This window comes from Lycorma delicatula, chromosome 1 (assembly GCF_047948215.1).
Source record: "Lycorma delicatula isolate Av1 chromosome 1, ASM4794821v1, whole genome shotgun sequence".
NCBI lineage: Eukaryota > Metazoa > Arthropoda > Insecta > Hemiptera > Fulgoridae > Lycorma > Lycorma delicatula.
In genome coordinates this window covers 179,142,401-179,161,142 of record NC_134455.1, presented here as the reverse complement: position 1 = coordinate 179,161,142, position 18,742 = coordinate 179,142,401, and the positions used below count along the sequence as shown (strand labels likewise).

Below are 18,742 nucleotides of genomic sequence, written 5' to 3'. Positions count from 1 at the left end.
CTCGATGAAGTTGTGAGAGCAAAAATTAATTTACGTTTTAAAGTTATAGAGAAAAATATTGTGGTTAAACATTTCTACTTAACGTCTTCCTAAAATTTTAACAAGGCAGGTATTCAATGAATTAGATTAGACAATACAATCTGTATTCAAAAAATGAAAAAGTCATAATACATTGCCAGTTTAAATAAACTTCTGGCATTAAGTACATCAAATAAAATTACTAATGAAACAATCTTCTATCAATGCCTGGATTACATAGATGAAAATATCAAAGATTTTTATCAAAATTTATGTAAATAAAGTATTAATTTTTAAGAATAAATTTTGTAGCTTTCTTTAAAGATTTGTTTACAATACTATTGTGTTAAATTTTAAGATTTTAACTGTTTTTCAGTAAGATTTTTTTAAGTTTTTTTTTTACATTTTTTTCTTGTACATTATAAATTTCAGGATTAGTTACGGAGATCGTTTAATAGATATCATGATTCTTTTTAAATTTTTTAATCTGAATGTTTTTTTGATTTCCTGCATTACAGGAATTGTAAGGATTGTTACAGGATTGTTTTCAGTGAAAAATAGTTGTACTGTTACAAATACTTGTAAAATAAATTCGTTATTTTTGTGACTATGAATTTTTTTTATTAAAAAATGTATTAATTGGCTCAGTAATGTATTATTTAAAAAAAAATATACTACCCAATATAAAAAAAGCCTATTACGAGATTGTAGTTTTTTATGTTGTTTATGAAAAATTTTGATTTTGGCACTTATATAGTTTTCTACAAACACTCCTCAATTATCAAACAATTATAAAATTAAATAAAATAAACAAAAATCCTTAGTTTGTTGTATATCTGTCATTGATAAAAAAATTATGTAAAATTTGAAACTTAAAAAATTATTTCAAAGTTTGTAATAAAATAACAACCCATCAACAGTGCGCAATACTGTATGTGTTTAAATCGTTTTGTAAGGTATTTAAGTCCTGTGAACCATGCTGTCGTTAGCGAAGATTTTCTGTGAATTTGAGTTTGAACGTGATCGGTTTGCGATTGAAGTAATGCCGTAGTTATTTATAACAGAGAAGTAAGTTGATATGGTATTCATTTTGGGTGTGTAATGGTAATGCTACAGCTGCTGCAGTAGAATATGAAATACTTTTTTCGAATCGCAGGATTCCTGATTCCAAAACAATTAGCGCGACAGGTTCACTAGCTAGAATTCGTACTAGATGCGAATGATCTGTCCAACACGACGCTGATATTAATGAAATTATTATCTTTGCAGTCCAGGCGTCGTTACATGATGTTTTTCTAAGCGGATTGGAGTTTCGCATTCGATGGTTTGAGACAGTTCGCTTCGCTTAGAGTTCAAGTGGTGGATTACAAATTGATAAATCTAGTTATCTAAGTGTGTTTTGTTTACCGACGAGGAAAATTTCACTCGAGATGCATCATCTTATGAGGCTTTCAGTATAATCAGCTGTTTGGACCTTTTTTTTGCCTGAAAGCATAAATTCTGAAGTGTACTTGCACTTTCTAAAAGAAGAATTACCGCAGCTACTTGAAGATGTTACTCTAGTGCTGAGATGCAAAGTATACTATTAGCATGATGGCGCGCCTCCCCACATCTCATAAAAGTGCCCCCTTACCACTGACTTAAATCATCATTTCCCTGAGAAATGGATCGGTCCACATTCCTGGCCACCAAGATAGTGTAATCTAACACTTTTAGATTTTTGTCTGGGGATAGATGTAAAATATTGTATACAAAATAAAAATAAATTCCCCGGAGGAATTAATTGTCCGCACTATGGATGCGGCTGAGCAACTTAAGCGTCACACCTGAAGAACTAAAACGAGTAATAAAAGCAGTACAGAAGCGATAAACAAAAGCAGTACACGATAAAACAATTGGAATACTATTGCATTTTTTGAACCTCACATTAAAATTTTAAAAAATCCAAAATTATGGTTTTAAAAACGGGGATAAGTTTTCAAAAAGTGATACAAAGTATAAAGGAATAGAATTTGACTGCGTAAACTCATATAAATATCTGGAAATTAATTAACTTGGACGTTAAATTTTGGGCATCTTACTGATAAATTGTCAATAGCGAAGGCAGGCCTTAACGCCATGTAAAAGAGAGTGATATCGAATTTTAACATACATTTTTCGGCCAAACTTAATCTAGTAATATACCATTTTGTTTTGTTTTTTATGGTACTGAAGTTTTTTCTACCCCCTGTATGCGACGATGATGAACGGTTACAAAGATCTCTTTATTAAAATACTGTCTGGGTTGCCATATAACTCCCCAATTATATTATTGTACTGGTGACAGGGTAGCCTGCTGTATGTGAAGTAATATTAAGGCTACATTTTAAGGACATAATGAAAGTGCTAATTATGGCAGAATACCGAAACCGTGATTATTGGCTCTGAAAGTTATTAATAAGAAAATATATTTGTATAAGCATTGGCGTGCAATGGTTATTAGGAGTAAACAGAATCTAGATATTGAATACAGCAATAAAAATAATCTGGTAAAAATGAGAAAAAATAATTATTTTAGAGAAACAAGAAAAAGTTTATTACGAGTTACATAATCATTATTGGCGACCAGATATCGTTTACTGAATAACGAATTAAATGAGAATTCCGGTAATGATGGATATTTTGGAAAGCGAGCTGAAACTGTAAAAGTTGAAGTAGATTAAAAAGTTAGAGGTGAGCTAATAAATTTAAATTATAAATCATGGGTTAAAGGAAGTATATGAGAGCTCATCACTTATTAGGGAGGAAAATGAAGATACATAACTCTTTTTTGTTGCACATTCAATATTAGCGCACATCCGTTGATGATTTGTTGCTTGTGACCAAACCAAAAAAAAGACCATCTGTTTTTGTGGAGTACACAAGTGGTAGAAGTTGGGAGAGCTTGGCAGAAGATTGCGGTGAGGCATGGCAATTCAAATTTGTACTGGTGTCAGAATTTGCGATTTTCATTCTTTTCGTCGCTGAATTTTTATATTATGTGAAATGATGTGTAAACTGCTTATACTACAATGTATGTGTGAAATGCTATTTCTTTTTTATATTTAATATTATCAAATCACAAAAATATTTAAATTCTTAATTGTTTTTTATGAATATTTAATATTATCATATTATCAAAAAGAAGAAAATTAAAAAAAAGATATCATTTTCTGTTTGAATTTGTTACTTATAAAAAATATTATTTTATTAGTTTATAATATGGTTATTTCCATATATTAATTACTGATTATGTAATATGTACAAATTAAACCGATTTGTTACGGTTGCCGAGTATAACAATTTGCTTAAAGATTAGATATTTATTGAAGTAGAAGAAAATATAACTCGTTTATAATTGACGAATAAAGAAATAAAATAAGAGAAATTTGAGATCGGTATTAAGAATCTGGGGACAAAATTCGCTAATGTTTACAAGGAAAACAATAAGTGAGGAGTAGTGTTTCTCATCGCCTTCCTCTTAGACATTACTAACAGTCTGAAATGAAATCATTAATTTTAGAAAAAGTAAAAATGCTTAGTAGCGATCATATGTTAAATGTTTATTACGCTACGTAGCCGGGCAAGTGACTGAGATACCGTTTAAAATAATAAATAATTACCCCTTCTGTTGTGAAATAAAGCATTATATATATACTCTGCCTCCACTCAACACTGAGAAGCTCTTAACGATAGAGAATGGTAAATTAGCATTTAATAAAACTATTTTCTTTTTGATACATTAAATTAACTGATGAATGTCGACGATAAAATCATTATTTAGTCTAATATCATTAAATAAATGGCCTCGTTCAAAAACATATAAAGGAATTCCGTTATTTTATCTAGATAAGATCGTGAAAAGTGTTTGAGAGGAGAATAAGAAGAAAAAAGAAAGAGAGCAAGCAAGAGCTCTCATAAGTCCCGTAAAGTAATGTAAGGTGGTAACCGATCACGGTGAACCGGGATGACAGGAGGAGGTAAAGGCAAGCGAGGTATAGCGGTCCAACGGGTGACGAGAGGGAATTCTCTCTTCGTGTGACCCGCGCATCCGATTGAGAATAGGGATGCTGTAGTAAGGGTAAGCGGCGCCTGCGCGGGGACAGTCTACCCTGAAGTTTTGGGTTCAGTTCTCTGGGTGACACCACGACAACGAGCTGTAGCAAGAGTAAACAGGATCGTTCAGGTATCCGCAGTGCGCTTATCCTATTAATTTGCCTACGTATTGATCATTTCTATTTTATAATTTTATCTTTATTTAAATACTGTAAATGAAAATTCAGAAAACCCGATTATCCGAATTTATTTATTATGATTTTATTCTATTAATAAATTGATTTAAAAAAAGTTATAATAATTTATCAATAAGTAAAGTTGAAACAAAATTAATCAGTATGAATGTAAGGTAACCTGCTGAAACAATCACTCCGGCAGAGTTACCATAAAATGTTGTAAAACACTTAGAAGGATTGAGAGGTGTTACTAGTTTAAGAAAATTATACTTGTCATCTTTTCCCTTCACCAGTTATATTATAAGCCGCTATGTAAATCTCAGATGGTAACAGATGTAATAGTTTATTAATTACATTGACTAGCTTTTCCTTCACCGGTTCTTCTAAAGTTGCTGTAAGGTACCTTCGTTGTATTGTGGAAATGTAGAAATTTTGGAATTAGGTGGATAGTATTTCCTTCACTAATTCTTAATGCGTAAAGCCTACGCCGTATTTTAGAGGTATACTGTAGAGGTGCACTAGTCCAAGAAACCGACTTCGGTCAGTTTTTATCTTCACCTGCTCTATCATAATCTGTTAGACCAAGTCTAGAGAATAATGCAGAGATGTACTGTCTCAAGATTTACTGTTTTAAGAATAAAAAAATTGTCAGTAATATTTAACGGCGTTGTTTGTTTTTACGTTCATGATTTCAGTTACAATTATTGATACCTGAATTTATATTGAAAATCTTTACTTTCGATAAAAGTGTGCTGTTATAAAAATTCCTAGTTCATTTATATCAAATTAATAAATATTATTTCTGAATAAGTATATTTTTTATCTCTTTCTAAAAAATTTATATAAGAATTTTAAATAAATAAAATTCTTATATTTTGGCCAACGATGATGCAACGATTTGGAAAAAATATTGTTTTCAAATCTATATTCCGATTTACAAAAACGTTTAAATAAAGTTTTTTTAAATATAATTTTAGTAAAGAACACTACTGTAACGAAAACTAATGTAATGACTCAAAATTCTGGACATCCGGTTTCTTAAGTTTATCGATGTTTGAAAGTTCCATATATACAAAAATGCAAAAACCTCGGAAGCAATTCTGTATGTGTAGCTGCGTACATGTGCCCGCATGCGCGTGTTTGTATGTTGCTCTAATTTTTTTTAATACCTCGAGCGGATGGAATATATAACAGTCTTGTACGTGAGTGAGCCACTTTTATAAAAAATATATTTTTATAAAAATGGAATTGGGAATAGGTAGTTAAATTTGTTGTGTTAATTATTAATTATTGTTTATTATTATCTTCATCAATATTATAGCACTATTTAAAGTTAGTTATTGTAATGTATGATGAATGTAAAATGCAATAAAATTGTTCTTGCAGCGCATTTCACCTCGTTTTATCGGTCACGATTTTTCCGTCATTGCAAGTTTGAATGCTTATAACTCCATAACGAAGGCATTAACAGAAAAACGGGTTTAAACATTCTTTTTCTTGTAAAATTTTAAATTGAAATCATGTAATATTTAAAAAAATAGTTTGATTCAATATGGCGGATCCAAGATGGCGGACAAAAATTAAAACCCACCGTAATGCAGATGCAGATTTTTTTAACTATGTAGAACCCCATTTCTTTCTGCCTCCAACTACCTCTCAGATATGCGTATAAAGCTGTTTCCTAATCGTTATGATTACTTTCTTCTGAATCCTCATTTCACAAATTTTAAAACACAAAATATGCCATTATATACATGTATGTGTGTACAGAATTGCGTCTGAATTTTTAAATAAATTTAATAAACAAAGCACCCAAATAATAAACTCGTTAAAATAGTACGGAATTTTATTCACTAAAAAGCCTGATTTTGATTATATTTAGAAAACGCAGTAAACCTAACTCTACCGAGCTTGTGAGGAAATCTCCCCTCCCCCCATTGTATAATTTTTTTTTAAAAATAAAACTTTATCGGCACCAGTATCTTAGATAGATTTCCAACTTTTGCGTTAATGAAGTTCGGGAAAACTGTGTAATACGTAACTTCACTTATTTGAAATATTCATCAAATTAAATTAACACCCTTAATTCATATTTTATACCTATAATTAACTTTTGAATTTCAATAAAGTAAAACCTATTGTAATTTTTTATATTTGAGATATTTTGGGGAGAAAGTGGTTTTCTGAAGACCTTTTCTCGTAAATATTACTTGTATCCAAGAGGTAATAAATAAATAAGACAATTTTGCCCCTCGACATTTTTATCAAGATATGATAAAAATCTAACCTTTTCTCCCCATCCTTTTGACTGATCTAACAACTATTTAATAGCTTTAACGGTCCGATCTGTATAAGCCGTATTAAAGTTTCGAGTTTGCACGCAGTCGGAGCTGTGAAATAGAATGGATTTTCATTCGTATTAGTTTTGAAAAATTCGTTTAATTGGGATGCTGATGCCCTTCAGAATATTGGTTAAGTGAAAAAGATAACAGGCACTTCAAGAAGTGGTGCCTATTACATGTCAACATGGACAATCCCACGTATTACGAACGTGTGTTATTTGCCATTTATCGATGATTTTATGTGCACTTAACATGAATGCAGTAATCATTTTTCTAAAACATGTCAGCAGGCACAAAAGAAAAATATGTTGCAAGATTTAAGTTGAAGATATATAGTATAAACTTTTTAATACAGAAATCACATCAAAAATAATTCTGGTTTGAAAAGCTTTTACTTTAAAAAACATAATTGAACTTTACTTCATATAAGTGAAATCATTTAAAAATTAAATACCACATCGAACCAAATTTCCACATCGCTAGTCAAAATTTCAGTTCCAAACACGGAAAAGTGAAATTGAAGTTTTATCTTGATTTCGTTTCGTATAAGATGAAAAAATATTGTTCCTTAATACTGTGAATTATGAGGTTCAAATAGTTATTGCTGTTATAGAAACACATTTTAATTAAAAGCATAAATATGAAATACATTCTACATTGCATAATAAAAAATAACTGAAATTTTGACTAGCGATAAAAATGTCTGTCGTAATGTTTTCATAGACGTCGTATTTCAATATTTTCTCAATAAAAAACGCAATTTTCCTAGATTAATTGTAATCGGTATACAATATCGGAATTTAAACAAGTAAAATAGCTGCGCATACCAAATTTTAATATTTTCTGTGACACTGAATTTGAATGTGTCTATTCACCGACTTACTGGAGACGGTGGCAAGGATGTAGAAATAAGTTTTCTTAAAATTTTATTTGAACATTTGGTTCAGTAGAGAATAATAATTAATATTTATATTTATTTAGAATCTATTAATACATTTGTCATTACAAAAGTTAGTAGTTTTAAGTAATTTTTATTTCTGAATGTCATAAAAAAAAATTGGTTTACGAAAACTAAAGCATTTTCGGACATCTGAACATTTAGTTATTTTTATATATCGCTTAAAATTTCTTGTGATTGAATAGTGTGTCTTAAATGTAAATAAAAAACTGTCACTATGAAAATTATGTTGAGGTAGAGGAACCCCATTTACGGGCGCCTGGGTAGTGTCAGGCTCGCCAACAGCTTTAACAAAATGTTATTAAATGCGTATGTGTTCCTGCGCACTACCGACTCAACCTCCAACCCTGGTTACCCACCCTTCCTGGTACAGCGGGTGTGAATTACTTCAGGAATGTGGGAATACGCCCTCACACACATTCAGACACCACAGTCAACAGACCCGGACCTCACACCCGCAAAATATCAAATATCAGACCAAATCTCACCTCACACTCCACAACATCCAATCATCACTTTTGATGAAAACATACCTCACGCCGCACACTCCACACATCATATCAAAGCCAGTCACACCCAATCACATAAACAAGCACCTCACAGAAAATCAAAACACTATAGTGTACTTACCTCATGGGTCATCGGACGCGGGAGCGGAGCGGAATGCCCACGACCTCATCGCACCCAAGTGATCCCCTCACGTACGAGGAGCTCCCTAGGCTCTCAGCCACGTGCCTATCCACCCCCGTACCATCCGAGACCCCTTCTTCTACCCCTGCGAGACGCCTCCGAGACGATCCTCCACGATCTTCCTAGCAAACCTTGCTACAGCCGTCCAGTTTTTCACGCTTTCTAACATGATGTGCTGCAGTTCCTCTGGGGAGGAACATTTCTCTTTTATCTGTGGTGTCCAATATTTCTCTCCTCGTGTCCTCAAATCGGGGGCAGCGAAAGAAGACGTGAAATGCATGCTTTCTCATCTACACACACCGGACAACTAGCGGAGTGATCTAGCATAAACCTAAAAAGGTATTATCTGAAACCCCCCTCCCCCATGGTCCGCTAGAAACTGTGTGTGACAGTAATCCAGCGAGCCACGGGTCCTCTCGCACCAACTTATCAGGCCCCCAATTATGCGGTGTGTCCATCGGCCTCTATCACTAGTGTCCCACCGTATCTGCCATTCTCTCCTCTTTTTTTTCATGATGGAGCTAGCCACTCTTCCTTTTTTCCGCAAGTGTTGACGCCCGATGGAGGCTTATCAGCCGGAAATCCACCTAGATCTGCTAAGGGTGGAAGGAAGGGGACAAAAAGACTGAAAGGGAGGCAATCCTGTACAGAGGAGGAGGAAATATCCCCGGGATTAGAGGTTTTTGTCAGCAGATTTGAATGGTTGGGGAAAGACCTGAGAAAGAATATTGATAACGTAAAGAAGAGTAGAAAGGAGCTAGAAATGGAACTTAGCATAGCGGTGAAAGATCTGAGGAGGATGGTTACTGGTACTTCTTTTACCATTGGCAAGAAACTGACTGCAGAGATAGCGACGCAGACACTGGTTGCTACGGGCTGTCCCATTGAGGATGCTCTGGATAATGGGGTGCTGGCGTTCCAGATGGTTGACAGTCACAGGTCGCCTGGTTGTAGAGTAAATCCGAAATAAAAGCTGGGAATGTTGTGTCGGCTGCTCTGGAGACGAGACTGATAGGGGAAGTTGGAGGTGGGGAGGCCCCGGTCTCCAAAATGTTCCATGTGGCATACGTGGACTCGGATGATTGCGGAGATCTTGCGCAGGTGTTGGTGGAGTTTTTTTTAGGATTGTAGAGGCCGTTTGGGAGACTACAAGCGGTGATATACGGGCAGGATACTGCTACCTTGGTCCGGAAGATCCTTGAATGTGAAAGGAGAGCGACTGGCTGTCGCTTCTATACTACTGCGCCGATTGGCAAACTCTCAGCTGCATGGAATATGGATTGTCCTCCTAAGGATAACCATAGGACGGAGTCTATAGTAGTCAAAACGGCAGCAGCCTATGCGGACCTCCTTAAATCATTTATGACGGAGGTGAAGGTCCCAGCTGATTCAGAAATTCTCTCAATAAGGAAGGCTGGCGGCAATATGGATATTAAAGTTAAGGAGAAAAGGGAAACTTATGACGCCCTTAAGCAGATACTTTCGTCAACTATAAAAGGTGGTAGTGTTCTCACGAAGACCAGGACGGCCTTTCTTCAGGTACGGGACTTTGAGAACGGCATACAGCCAGCTGGGTGAGATCTTACAGGCGCTCTCTATGGCCTCCGGTCAGGAGTTACCGGCTGAAACGAGACTGACAATTAGACCGGGTTTTGAAAAAACTGGAGTGGCGATATATCGTCTGCCGGCACCGATTGTTACATCCATTGTACAAAAGGGAGGGGTGAAGATCGGGCTTGTGAGCTGTATTGTAGATGTTGTTGATCTCCCTCTGCGATGTTACCGTTGTTTAAAAACAGGACATCTGGCAAAGAACTGCAGGGGCGAAGACAGGAAGGCTGTATTGGTTTGCTTGGAATTTCTCCCGCCAAAACCCCATTCGGACGCCCTAAACCATAAAACCGAATATCTGTACCACAAACGGCTACTGAACCACGAAACAATTTAGTGACCAGTGTCCTAAACAGCTCCTAGAGCTTACCTAACAGCGTGAGCGTACTAAGCGCGGTGCCATACACCACCGGCTTACGTGTCCCAACCGCTCACTTGTCATATATTTACTAAAATGGGTAGGCGCACCCCGTCAACTACTAAAAATATATATGATATCCATAAATTAAAATTTACTTCGTCCAGACAGCAGTTCGCTTCCACGTCTAGGTCGCTGAATGCCAGCAAGTACTTGTCCGCCATTTTAAGCGCTTGGAGCCTTAATTGGCTGGTGGTTAGCATATATCTCTAGGTTTGCTTCCGAAGTAGTGCGGTAGGAGTCTTTCCCTTAAATAAACTACTGTTGTCGGTTGAACATAGCAACCGCATCTAGGAACTCCCACACGGTCCGACAATGCGGCTCTCGGCACATTGATTTGCCGCTTGTGAGAGGTCAATTTCCCTCTTGACCTCTAAATTCCAAGGTGGTCCGGTCTCTGGGCCCCCTAAGGGCAGGACAGTCAAACATCAGGTGTTCATCTGACTGGACCCGCAGACGCACAGCTCATCAGCTGATTGTTGGTATGGCAAGGAGAATCATCGGAAGGAGGAAGATCTGGATGCTCATGGCGCTTGACATTCGCAACGCATTTAGTTGAGTGACTCATGACGCCATTAGGACTGCGCTGGAGGCCTAATGTATTTCATACTCCTCTACAGACGGGCGTCACTCTCGTAAGTTACGCAGACGACTTGGCCCTCGAGGTGGAGTCTAGTACCCTGAGAGTGTAAATCGCTCATACACAAGGCTCATGCACAACAATCAAAACCTGGATGGTCGGAGTCGGGTTAACTATGGCTTCCAGATAAGACGGAGATTGTTGTAATTACAACAACCAAGCGAAGACCAACATTAAAGATGGTACTTGAGGGCCAAAAGATAGTGTCAAGGACTGCGATAAAATATCTTGGAATATGAATCAACGCCAGGATGCGTTTCGGCACCCACGTCTTGGAGGCCTGCTCGAAGGCTGAAATGGTCTGGTTGCTTGGTTACTGCCGTACTGTGGGGGCCCCGAGGTGGCAGAGGAGGAGGCTGCTGTCTGGAGTGATATACTCCACGTTACTTTACGATGGAGTATACAGAGTGTTCTCGAATCAATACACAGAAGGAGCTGCCTCCGTATTACAGCTGCATATCAGTTTAAATAAAAAATGGGTCCAGCATCCAAAACTCGAAGAAACGTAATAGTACTCCCAAAATAATCCAATCGTCGGATTCAAGTCCCACAATCCTTAAGAATACCAAAAAATCCCAGAAAAACAGAAAGAAAACCAGAGTGCAGAATAACATTATTACTCACTTCAAATATACGAACTCGACTCCCTTATTATACCTTTGGATAGCATTGAAAGTGTACAGAAATAATAAATATTCTGCATTATTGGTCGTTCTCCAAATTAAGAAAGTTGGGATACGCTATTTGTTAAATAATGTAGGATAAACTAACATATTCAGATAGCTGATCATCCGAACACCGGTTTTCCGGATGATCAACTATCTGGACCGTTATATCTGCAAAAAGGCAATTAAAAAAAAAAATTAATATAGTATTTTCGGTTCAATAGGAACATTATTTAAAATTAATCTTTGTTTTACTTGATTTTATTAATTTACTTTTTGCAGTTCGTTTATAGCACTGCTAGTGTATCAAGTTCAATGAAACACATTATTTTTTTATATCTTCATCTTTTTATTCAACAAGATACCTATTAAACAGAATAATATGTCCAATACATAAACATTTAAAATTTTCCAATATTCGGATTCGGCCTTGTAAAGGACCAATCAGGGTAACTTGCATTCCACTGTTTATGGAAATTTTATGCAGTAACTGCCGGTTATTCTCCACAGTAAAGAAACTTTTCGAGAAAAAAAAGTTCGATACAAACGTCTAAAACGGCTAAATACAGATGACTTAACTATAAATTGAATAAAAAAAGTAAATATTATTATGCTTTAGTTTGGAATCGTATTTAATATACTCTTTGGTTTCCGATTTGTCAACATATGTGAACTTATTTGTGAAATACTTATTTATTTAGTTCAGAACAACGACTAACATCCAATTTCAGTTTCTTGTGACGGATATACTTTTTAGCAAATGAAAACTGCCAGGCCTGGGAATATATAATTTATTTTGCAACTTTTCAACCGAAATGTATTCAACACACTAGCGATCAAAATATTTTGTGGGAGAGTGGATCTCCACTCAACAAGTCTACACTTGCTACAAGTATCTACTTGTAGAATTTAAATGACGTTAGTTATCTACGTACCTGTAGAATATTTCAACGGAGTGTTTAGTCACATCTGGTGAGGTCAACATAATGGCACATGCAATTGTAACATTAATGTAAAGGATTCTATTTAAAGTAAACTTCAGTATCAACCACCTCTAATGTTAAGTGTTTAGGCCGACAAAGTTTTGTTTTATTCTTCATAAGTTGTAACTCTAGGACCGAACAAATAACAAGCAGTAAACATTAATTTCTATAGAGTTTATTTATACCTTCTAATAAAAGTTTTCCTCAAGACAATTTTTTTCTTTAAAGAAAGCCATCTTCAAAAAATTAAAAAGCAGGAAAATAATTTCTGATAAAAACAGGTTTGCGAGTCACGGCAGATGGAAAAATAATATCTTATTTTTAAATTTACACACTAAATAATTACCAGGGTATTGAAATTTTACAATAATTGTAATATTACATCTTTCAAGGAATTTGTTATTTTTAGATAAAAATATTCATCTAGAAACTCATTAATCATGTATAGTTTGACAGATATATCCTAAACAAACTTGTCTAGTGTTAAGCAAAATACAGGTGACAGAACGTAAAATTGGTTTTAAATAGTCTATTTTACTAAAATACACTTTATAAAGGATTTAATATATTAGTCATAAGTGAAAACTTGATGTTTGTAAAATCCATCCCTAAAAAGTTTATTTTTATACACATTGTTCTAACGTATCTGTTGAATTTTATTGACCAAAATATACCATGTTCATTATTCAGATTACTCTACAGAAAATCCCAATTGAGACTGAAGGATGCAACAGTTAAAAACAATTGCAATTATCTATTTTCTTAAATTTAAAAAAAATGCAGTTTGTGGATTTCTAATTGGTTATGCATTGAAAATCAGATTTTTCTAAGATTCTTTCTATTCTTTTACTCTAAAATAGTGGTTTTTTCATAGCATTTCCAAAGTTTACCTTGACATGAATGTTCCAGCTTAAGTCGCTGAATTATTTAAGATCTGTTAACTTGTTACATCAAATAGTCTCGTAAGCAATCAGAGACCATCGACTCGGTGAGTGGAAAGCATTAAACAAGAATTTACTGCAATTGCTTTCATACGGATTTGAATACCAGATCGTGGATACGGGTGTTCTTTGATGGTTGGGTTTCAATTAACTACAAATCTCAGGAACGGTTGACCTGATACTGTACAAGATACATTCATACATATCATCCTCATTCCAATAATCCTCATAATACCGTACGGTGGTTCTGGAAGCTAAACGGAAAAAGAAAGGTCGAAAAAGAAATTCGCAAAACATGCAATTCGCAAAAATTCTGACTCGTTCATCAGAAAAGTGAACTGACGTTCACTTTTCTGTTCTTCACTTTTTTTGTACTTATATTCATCCAATGGAACGAGATATTATGATTATTTTCAGTTGTCTAATACATATAATTATCATCAGTTTTGTTCCTTCACAAATCTCGGTTGACGGATTCTGGATACTCTTACTCACGATCGAAATATTATTGACCGATAGTTCTACCAGCCGTAACACTAATGTGAGAACAGGATGTAATTAATATTATAGAATATTAAAATTAATATGCAGATCCAGAATTGGCATTTTTGTTTGTTGTCATGTTCATTTATGTGAACGTAGTGAACTCCTTTTTTTTAAAAAAGAGGCACATATTTTTTTAAAAGGTTGTCGTTTTTTCCACTATTTTCTCAGTCGCATATTGAGGGCGTTCCTAACGTCTTCGTGAGATTATTCTTCTACCATTTGAACTTTGATGGAAAATATTTAAGATGTATCTTTTATAGTGATGATCGGAAGATGCCCAGTGCGGGAAAACAACGATGAGGGTTAGAAACGGATAGTTCATCGTTTACAACCACATCAGTGCGCACAAGCTGGTTGAGAACCTCTTTCTAACATTTCTGCCACTAAGTCGTTCTCCTCGAAGCTGTAAAAATGCATGATTTTGACTCTCGCACATTATTAACATAAAAAAAGATCTATAATTCGTTACAAGATAAAAGCAAATATAATTAAAAACAGGAAAGTTATTGATTTTTAAAATATCTCAGAATCAAACGGACTGCTAGTTGAAACTCACAATCATCAGTAGGATTAAATTATTTAAATAATAATTAGAAATGCAGTGTGTATGGTCGTTATTCCGGTCAGAGTATTTTAAGTGAATCCCACATTTAAATTCACCATCAAGTAGTAGTAGTAATTACACAATATTGGCAGAAATAGATTATTCAAAGTTTTATTATATCGTTAAACCATGGTGGTTTACTACAGTTTTAGGTGAAGCTATTCTAACTCCGTAAGGCAGTTAGGACAAATAAATAATTTTCTAGCAAATCTTTTAAGCAGAAAATTTCCCCTTTAATTAGTCTAACCACTGATTGCTTTTTATTGATATCGGTTAGACTCTGTTTTGATTTCATTTACAATAAAATAAAACCATATTATTTTTCTGTGAAGTATGAATGAATCGATCATGAAAATGAGGCCCTTGATTTAATTCAACCTTTTAGCACTTGTGAAGTAGCAACAGTTACCATTAAATGCGTTTTTCAAAATTTTGGGTTCTTACTATTAGGCGAAAAACTTTTTTCTCTGTTTTGGTGGTGTTTTAAATAAATTCAGTATTTTTATTATGTCCTCCTATATTTATTGTATTATGATTTGAGGCAACTTCTAAGAATCAGAATAAATTTTCAGGATATAAAACTGAGCACTAACATTTATTCTTATACGTGTGAGTCTTAATAATTAATTTTTAGCAAAGAAAAAAAAATATATAACTGAGCACTAACATTTATTCTTATACGTGTGAGTCTTAATAATTAATTTTTAGCAAAGAAAAAAAAATATATATTTTTTTCATTTTAGATTGTTTTATTTCTAAAAAAAAAGTTATGTGTTCCAAAAAAAGTAATAATGTCCACCTCTTTCAAAGCACAAAGCAGAGATATATTTTCATGTAACAGCACAATACATCGTTATTCGAGAAATTGACTCGAGAATGTTACCATTCTGTATTTAAAGAATTACTGACCCTATTTGAAAGATCTTTGATAGATATTTTAAAAATAAAATTAATCTAATTTTTTTTATCAGAACCAATATTTTTTTTGTTAATAAATATTTAATTAATAACAAACACCTTGATATGTGATCAAGATATTGACGAAACGGAACTTAAAAAGATGCAATTTTTACCTACAACGGTCCGGTTGGCAGCGCTGAGATTCGAGCTAAGTAGCCCATTCACAGCGAGAATTTTGTGATTCTAAAAGTGGGGTTTAATTTTTTTATATAAAAAAAATAAAAATACTGAACTCTAAAAGTAAAATGTAAAAACTTATTTGGAAAGGTTAAGGATATGAAAATAGCGTAGGGTAATAGTTTATTACAATATTATTAAAAATCATTTCTTAATAAAATTCTTTTATTTTGTAATTCTTTTTCATTCGCAAATAAAATTCATTTACAAACTACCTACCCCTTAATCAGCATCAATAGCTTCTCACCTTTATAAATCCAAAACATAACCAACAGTCGTTTTTTTAAGCAGACTAATGACGGGTACCTTCTACCTGTTTGTGGGAAAGTAAAAATAAGCAGAAGTTCTAGCGCAAAACGCGCTAAACAATGTAATTTACTAATTGATTATCCTGTCTGAAAATAAGGATTATACGATTAATTGTACAATTACGGCAAATAGTGCAGCTCACGGAATTAGAGGATAATTTTTCACTATCAGATTTTACCATGTTAAGGTGTAATAATCTTGAAACGAACTTTCATTTAAATGCGTCGAATAAAGTCTTCAATAAAAATATTTATTTTAGTTACTTTTTACTCTTTGTATAATTATTTCTAATAAATTAATTACAATTCCTTAACTTTTAAGACTTTCTTATATATAAACTGGAACTGTAAAAGAAAGCACTTAAAAATCATTCACAAAAAAACTGCAGCACTTAAAAAATATTATAAAACGAGTATTCTAACAGTATTTATAGAGTACCGGTTAAAAAAACTGTTTTGCTCTTTTGCTGTCAATTACTGAAACCTTCGCTCAGACCACGACCTAACATATGTAGACTATATAAGAGTGATAGCATGAAACCTAAATCTATTAGATATCCCCTCTCATGAGTAAAATTAAAGGATGAGGTAACCATTAAATAGATAAAATTAATATTACAACAGTTTTTGAAAAGAGTTATTATAAGCCATTATATAAAATTTGGCTGTTTTATTAAAATAAAATTGTTTGTGATATGAGAAGAAAACACTTGGATATGATTTTAATTCAAAAACATCTTGGACAATCTGTTTGTTCTGCATTTTCAGCTAAAACAAGAGGGATGAAGTTTTCAGTTGCAGTTACCTTAAAATAAAAAGGTTTAAGGAGAAAACTTTTACATATTTGTTGTAAATATATTCTTCTAAAGAAAGAAAACAAACCTCTATTTCATAGAATTTTTACATAAATTTGACAAGACAATGGAGCTGTTGCAGAGAAAGAAGAAGTAAAAGAATAATTTGGAAGAGTTCAAAACTCTATTTACACTGTAGTAAATACTGCAAGTCGACTGTTGGGAAAAATTTAAATATTAGTGAACAAATAAATAATGTTTACGTCAGTAACTGTTTGATTATGATATTGTTTTTTATTGTGAGATTTATGCACTAAAATAAATCCTATAATATACTTCTTTTTTAGTTGCAGGGGATGAGGAGGTAGAATGAAAATTTTGGCAGTTCTGCATTTGGGAGCGGTACTGGGTACGTTGGCGTTGGGAACGGAAACGCCAACCCCAGCTACTACTCCTTCGCAACCATGCGATTTAACCCTGCCATCCGACGCAGCCCTCTGGCGCCCAAACCAAACACTTGAACTATCACTGCCAACTATGGTATGTTTATTTATATACATTCCTTTGAATTAAATTTTTCCTTCTTCAGTTTTTATCACAATGTAACTACAGAAATATCAGCGTTCCATTTGTTTGTTTCTATGTTCTTTTAAAGGATTTGCTAGGCCGATCTGAATGATCGTTCACTGTTGTTTTTTATTTAAATTTATAAAAGTTTCTGAGATGAATTTATTCGGATAACTTTCTAATTAAGTGATCCAAAAGAGCGTATATTGTTTTATAGTGTCAATTTTCTCGTAGTAATATCTTGAATTTTTGAATAAATCATATTATGTAAAAAATATATAAGATAAGATATATTAGATATATATATACTCGTAGTTCTGCAAATATTGTTTTAATGTATATTATAAAATAAGATACTTTTAATAACTAACTTTAAAGAAATCTGCTCTAAAGCGTAAAAAAATAATATCTTATTTTTATATAACGTTATCTAAATTTCCGGCATTATCTAAATTTGTAGGCATTATACTGCCTACAAAATAAAATACCTTTTATCTTTTACCTTACAATTTGGCTTCTAATTTATAAATCTGAAATAAAAAAAATAATAATTTATTTTTTAGTGCAGTTTTCTAATTTTAAAAAACAAATTTATTTTTTTTTAAATTTACAAAGCCCTACAAACATTGCCCGAATGAAAGAAAGTCTCTTAAAAGAAACGCAAAGGCGGGAAATCTGTCATGATAAAAGTAAGAAAAGGATTTACAAAGAATGAAGGAGTTTAGGTTACATGAAAAAACTTATAAATAAAAAACTAGAGTTACCTCCGCAATACAATTAAAAAAAATCATCGAAATCGATTCTACTTTATAAAGAATAAGGCTTGAAAATATATAAATTGAAAAACTCCATCTATTGAAGTCTGTTAAAAATTGAGAAAATTGTTCTACAAATATTATGATTTATAAAAAAAATTGTTTTCACATTTTTCATTAGGCGAGGAAATAATTTTTCGTACCTTCATAGAAGAGCTTTTTACAGAGGAATTTCATTTAAAGTTTTATGTTTAATAACATTTTATCCATTGTAACAAGTGTAATTTAGATTGGAAAACCCTTTGTTTTCAATTTACCTTTGCAGAAATACTTTCTTAAATTTTATTGTAAAAGCAGAACCGGTGATTCAAATTTTGGAAACGTATGATAATTTTATGGTAAACATTTAACTTTAAACTCGAATAATATAGTTTAATTTACTTATATTTAATAATTTATAATAAAAGATTGTTTTATATTTTTGCATTTCAAAAGGCCCACAGAAATGCGACTAC

At 33.3% G+C, this 18,742-nt stretch overlaps 1 protein-coding gene across 1 annotated transcript in view; it reads left to right on the top strand.

Moving 5' to 3' along the window:
• The first annotated feature begins 4,160 nt into the window (after nt 1-4,160).
• The window catches only part of LOC142318226 (uncharacterized), a 165,527-nt gene continuing 150,945 nt past the window's right edge, over nt 4,161-18,742 (top strand). The window contains exons 1-2 of the mRNA XM_075354792.1: nt 4,161-4,222; nt 17,253-17,445. Of these exons, the coding sequence (XP_075210907.1) occupies nt 17,275-17,445 (171 nt within the window). The 5' untranslated portion in view covers nt 4,161-4,222; nt 17,253-17,274. The remainder of the gene's footprint in view (nt 4,223-17,252; nt 17,446-18,742) is intronic.